Raw genomic sequence first — 6,275 nt, 5'->3', positions numbered from 1 at the left:
CAAGACGGAAGAGAGCTGGTAACTGGACAGGGAGGCTACCAGCTAGCTAGGTGACAAGAGGATTCCCTGCTACTTCGCTTCACCTTCGTTCGGTCGGGCAAACTAAAGCGTTTCTTTTCTTATTTTTGACTAAGGCTGGGAGTCGATATGAGTAAAAAACACTGATGAGTAGCTTGTGTCGTATGAAAAGAAGTCGGCAAACATAGTTAATAGCAGCGGTCAGGTAAGATAGATGTTCCTCATACGCGCCATACATTTAACGAATAGTCATGATTTTAATAGTATCCTCTCTTCTCATTAATTATCAAGGGGGCTTGCCGATTTAAGGTTGATCAATTTTGTATTTGGAGGAGTTAAAAGTCGTTTTGAAGTGTTTCCTGGCGGTAAACCAGAGACATAATGGTCAACGTTTCTACTTACGTTAAAGAAGGGGGTGAACTATCTTGACGTTCTGGTGACATCTTTGGGGCGGGATAGATAGGTTCCAATATGGCCACTTCTTAGGAACTCCCATTCAGTCCAGGAATGTCAAGCTGCTCACACTGCAAGCCAGGACAGGAGCGAGCAGAACCACAGAGCGACAGAGGTTGGGGGCGTGGGGGCAGAAATATGTGTGTCAACGGTGGAGGTGATAAAATACCTGATCATCATTTCACTGTAGCCAACTGTAGATGTGTCCTTCTCAAGACATTGCATTCATGAATTAGTGAGGTCACAGATTAATTCTACTACAATGTGACTTAGCCAATCAGAAGGAGCTATTTTGTCATTATTGTTGTGTCTAATTTACTCCAATTATAAAACCAGTTTTCCTGTATTATGTGTACTGTAGGCTACTGTTTGACTGTGCATGTAGCCTGGGTGCCCTAGGGACTCCTACTTTTTGCAGCTGTATCTATGTTTTTAGGGCCTGACCAATAGTACTGGATTTTGGTGATGATAATGACATTGATAAAACAAACAAACAAACAATTTTTTTTTTAATAAACTGAATAAAGTTACAGATAGCCAGACAAAAGAAACATATTTTATAATACTTTAATATGGTTATTTATTCAAATGTATTTCTTAGACCCTATTTCTATAAACTGATCAAGACATTTTACTCAGAATTCATTATAAATTATTGTTTTGTACATATGTCTGTGTGTAAATGTGTGTGTAAGGGAGGACAGCAAATAAGGCTTCTATCAGTTATTTTTTATCAGTAGCAGTAATGGTGATAGAAGTTGTTGTATTATTAAGATTTCTTGTATTATATTACCTATGATCATAACTCTTCACGTGTCTGATAACCTAAAGTATAAGTAAATGAATGCAATATATAATTTCTATTTCAAAGTATTTCTCATTTACATGTAAATACCTCTAAATAAAGTATAAACAAAACTGTAGGGCCAGTAGGGAAACATCTTGCATATATTATTCAAATTCCATCCACGTCTGCACTTTTTCCGGAAAAGCACTCCTACAGGTGGGGAGGAGGAGAGCGGCCAGGTGAAGGCTACCGCATTGACACCAGGACAAAGGTGGAGTAGGATACAGTGTGAGTGTTGGAGTTAAGAAGTTTTATCTAAAATCTGCGTAAAGCCCATATAGTTTTAGTAATGGTTTTGACGCAAGAATCCGTCCTGTCTCTGCTCCTATCGGAGGGAGGCAGAATGAAGAAGTCCGACTTGGTGGGTAATTTTAAAGGTTCAATAGACTGCGTCGATCCCGCAGAAAAAGAGCGGAACAGGGAGCTTTTCAAGACCTTTGTCAACAACGTGGCTTTCGTCAAAGAAATCGACGGTGACCGGTATGTTGTCATTAAGAAAATGTATCAGCATTTGCTGGACAATGTCCAGACTGCAGCGGAGAGCCGTGTGGAAAAGACTGAGAATGAAGAGATTCCGTTGACAGGTGAGCAGCAGCGCCCACCTGCGCGGACTGAAGAGAAGACTGAGGGCGCAAGAGGGGAGAGGTCATCTCTCTCTGAACTTGATCCAGAACAGGCAAGTGAAAGTGGTGACAATCCTACAGAATTACTGTCTCCTCTACAGCTAGCACTGCAGAGGAGCAAATATACTAATATTAGGGTTAAAAGGATGCTGAATTTTGAGATCCAGAAACAGGGTACAAATGGAGATAATTGCTCGAGGAGGGGTGCAGTAAATGAGCCCACCGCCATCCAGAGCAAACCTTACGCCTTGCCTCTGAGAATGCCACCCAGCAGCACCAGGGTGGAGATCCACAAGCTGAAGGTGGACCCAGATGATCCTCCTGAAAGTCCAAAACTGGATGCCTCCAGGGGAAAGCGAAGACCCTCTTCAGCTGAGACAGGCAGTGGCGTCAGCTCACCCCAGCTGAGGAGGGTGGTGAAGACAACCAAGGCGTCAGAGGAGCACAAAGACACAAGGATTCCCTCTACGCTTCCCCTGGAGCAGTCAGAGCATGAATGGCTGGTCAAGTGTGCCGCCGGCCACTGGAGCCAGGTTTACGGCCTGCTGCTGACAGACAACCAGCTGGCAGAGAAGAGGGACTTCATGACAGGGTTCACTGCTCTGCACTGGGCAGCCAAGTGTGGGAACAGTGAAATGCTTGTGAGGATTATTGATCTGTCAAGGCAAGGAGGAGTTGATGTTGACGTTAACGCAAAAACACATGGCGGATACACTCCTTTGCACATTGCCGCCTTGCACGACCAGGAGTACATCATGGCCATGCTGGTGGGAGAGTACCTGGCCGATGTGAGCATCAGGGACAACTGCGGGAAGAAGGCCTACCACTATCTGCACAAAGGCATCTCTGGGACTCTGAGAGAGATGCTGGGTGAACCCAAAGCCCAGCAGGCTCAGGACAAGGCGCTGCAGGAGAAAGACGAGCTGGACCTGTTCCCGGATCTCTCCAAGGGCCTGCATTCAATAAGTCGTCTCTTCCAGCCACACGTGGCAGGCCAGAAGAAGAAGCACAAGCAGAGGCTAGGATTTCACTCGCTGAGCGACGACCCCAGTGAGGAGAGAGAAGACAGCAACGGCGGCTTCAGACAAAGAGTCATATCGGATGCTTTTATGTGATGGAAGAACTCTTTTGTCATGTTATTTTCATGAGGGAATAGTGTGAAAACACAACAAGAACACAGCAAGAACATTCAAAGAATTTGACTGACATTTTTGTTGGGCCTTCTTCAACAATGAAATCAACTGAGAATCAATCAATCAGCTAATCAGTGTCTCTTTTCCTGTTTGTGTTTTATTTATATTTTCTATCAGATATGAGAGTCGGACATTGGGTGTGTGGTGAGAGTGATGATTAAGCAGTGACTATTGAAGTAATTTTGTAAAATGTAAAAGCAACATCTGCAAAAACAGATATCTCCCTCTAACGGAAATCAAATCATCGAGGCTTGATGAAGAATTGATGATGCCGGTAGTAGTAGTAGTAATAGTAATAGTAGAGTTTTAGTTTTATCATGTTACCTGAATGAGTTGTATCTTAAGATTGTGTTTTGAGGTGTGAATCAAACATGACTCAGAAAATATTACAGTGGATACAGAGAGTCATGTTATTAATCATCATCTGTGGTGTCTGCCTCTTGAAGACCTCGGCTTATCAGTCTATCGTTACACTTAAACTGATGTAGGCCTAATGTTTGTTTTATAGTGAATTTTCCATTTCTTTTTCTAAATTAAGAGTTACAAAAAAAACAGCTGCACCAAGCACTGAAACCAGTAGGTAGCAGCACAGGTGAGGCAATTTATTTCTTACATCACTGAGCTTCCATCCATTGCCTGTTTTAAATGTCTTCAAAATATCCTTTCAATGTCTATTTTTGATTAAAAAAAAAAAAAAATACTAACAAGAATTTCAAAGACATTTTGAACAGACAGATCAAGATTTTACTTGTTCTCTTCTGTTTTCATCTGAGTAAGAACTGAACCGAGAGTGGAGAAATGGTCATGCTCTCAATTTCTACACGCAAACATGCATGAACTGAAAAAAAAAAAAATGGATGTGTTGACTCAAGGGCGAATCAAACCTGTAACAGCAACAAAATAAATAAATAAAAAAAAGAATAAAAATCTGTGAACTTGCCCTGCAAGAAAACAAACACTGGATTTCATTGAATTACAATAAATGTAACTAGAAAAGGTAGAGGTCAAGGTGTGTGCAGGTGCGTCATAAATCGTTACGCTCCCTGCGCGTGCCAAAACGTCTCTGACATGTGGCTGTGATTCAGCCAGATAAGCAGCTGTCTGGGGATGAGTGTGTGTTTTGCAAGTGTTTGCACGAATGTGGCTGAAAGTGTGCGTTAATGCCATCACCGGCCCCAGCAGGCCGAGCAGAGGACAAGAAGTTGAAGAGCAGCATTCATGTAGAGCTCACTTATCTATGTGACTAAGTGTCACCAACTAGGAGTCGACAAGATGCTAAAGATGACATGCTTAGTTGCAACTTGTTTGGAAAAGAAAAAAAAAAAAGACGGAGAAAAAAGAAATGGCAGAATTTAGTAATGGTATGCATCCTGTGGTCCCCGCCTCCAGTCCTCTCCCTCTGTTTCTTGCGTGTCTCATGATATCATTTTCCCCAACAGCATATATGGTCTTTACGTCAAGACGATGTTTCATCTGTAAGCCTCTGGGTTTTATTAAGCAAATGGTCTTCTCTGCTGCTGCTGCTGCTGCTGCAAGGAGAAACGCCAACACGTGGTCAGGAACAACATGATGTTAAATTACACTATAAAAAATGAACTGTTGATACAATGAAGTGAAGAGTGTGAGAAGTAAATTCTACTTATGTTCCAAAAGTAGAGATTCATGTTTTGAAACTGGTCCATTTATGAGTGTTGATGAATTAATCTGTTCACGCTGTTGGCTTGTTTAAGGTTTAAAAATGTTTACTGTAGGCTTTCCATGGAAAGAGCTTATTAAGTAATACAATGACTGAGATAGTCTCCTCTAAACAGCTGTAAAGTAACATGTTGTGTCTTGTTTGGTTAAGCCATGCGCAGACATAAATATTACAGAGCGTTACATGCTGTCACGATGCTTTGACCTGTGAATTTCCCGCAATGTAGTGAACTAACCATATGAAACGCAATGTACTAATTAGCGTTAATTTGTGAGCTTTTTGGACAGTCAGGCCCTGCTTCCAGTTTTAATGCTAAGCTAAGCTAACTGCCTCATGGCTGCAGCTTGGTACTGAACATGCAGAGATGAGAATATCAATCTTCTTTTTTTATTCTTGCCAAGAACTTAAGAATCCTTTAAGGTTGCATATTATGTTGACTACAACCCAGCATCATTTCTGAATGATTATGTGCTTCTGGTTTAAAAGAATAGCTCAATGTTTATGCGAAACATATTTGTTCACTCTCATGCTGAGAGTTAGATGAGAAGATCCATACCACTTTCATGTCCGTGTGTTCAGTAGATAGATGCAGGCTGCTGTTGTAGCTTCATATTCATCCCTTTAAAGGGTAACCAGGCAATCAGTGTCTGTTGGTGTTGAGTAGGATTTGATTAAACTTGTCTTCCTTTATTCAAGTATTGCCACATTTGGTCAGAAGTACTGAACCCAAATGCAGCCAAAAAAAAAGGGGGTAAGTGAGGAAAGATGTCTTTAATAACAGAAAGAAACTTATAAAAACAAGAATCAAGAAAAAAAAACAGGCAGGGACAAAAAACAGAAAATCCAGGAACTCAGCAGCACGACAAACAAAAACTCCACAGAGGGAAGTGGAGTATAAACTGGACTTCCACAGACAGACTGACAAAGACAAGTGGGAGCACACAGACTAAATACACACCAGGGTGGCAAGGGTGATTGACCGCAGGTGAAACACGTTAGGGCGGGGCAGACAATCAACAAGGAGGGAAAGGCAAGACAAAGACAGGAAGTAAATGTACAATGGACACACATGGAACTCCAACTACAAAATAAAACAGTAAATGAATCAAAAGTCGTGCAAAAAGTGAAATTAATGACGCAACAAAAATTAGGCCAGACATAGCTGCCATGTTGTCCACCAAAGTCCACATGAACTTAGGTTCACGCAAACGTCTTATCTCCCACCTGTCATGAGATATATTCTCCTTGGATCCTTTGTTCAGTGTGTGATGACATTGTTGGGAATAGGTAAATTCAATTATATGTTTATTGTTGAGATCCTAGTGTGTAAAAGTGAATTGTTAATTTTTTATGTCGTTCTCATTTACATAGATGAGAGGGGCAGAATATGACCTCAATGGTAAAACATCATTTAAATAACACCTAACAGGGTCAATAACTATTGG

At 41.4% G+C, this 6,275-nt stretch overlaps 1 protein-coding gene across 1 annotated transcript; it reads left to right on the top strand.

The window, feature by feature from the left end:
- The first annotated feature begins 1,433 nt into the window (after window positions 1–1,433).
- sowahaa (sosondowah ankyrin repeat domain family member Aa) lies at window positions 1,434–4,090 on the top strand. The gene has a single exon (XM_023429365.2). It carries the CDS (start codon window positions 1,608–1,610, stop codon window positions 3,054–3,056), a length of 1,449 nt encoding a protein of 482 aa, XP_023285133.1. The 5' UTR covers window positions 1,434–1,607; the 3' UTR covers window positions 3,057–4,090.
- The last annotated feature ends 2,185 nt before the right edge of the window (window positions 4,091–6,275 follow it).

Source organism: Seriola lalandi, unplaced genomic scaffold (assembly GCF_002814215.2).
Source record: "Seriola lalandi dorsalis isolate HSWRI2012SDOR001 ecotype SW California unplaced genomic scaffold, Sedor1 jcf7180002054893, whole genome shotgun sequence".
In the NCBI taxonomy this organism is placed as follows: Eukaryota; Metazoa; Chordata; class Actinopteri; order Carangiformes; family Carangidae; genus Seriola; species Seriola lalandi.
The sequence above is the reverse complement of the archived record's forward strand: the minus strand, read 5'-3'. Positions and strand labels throughout refer to the sequence as shown.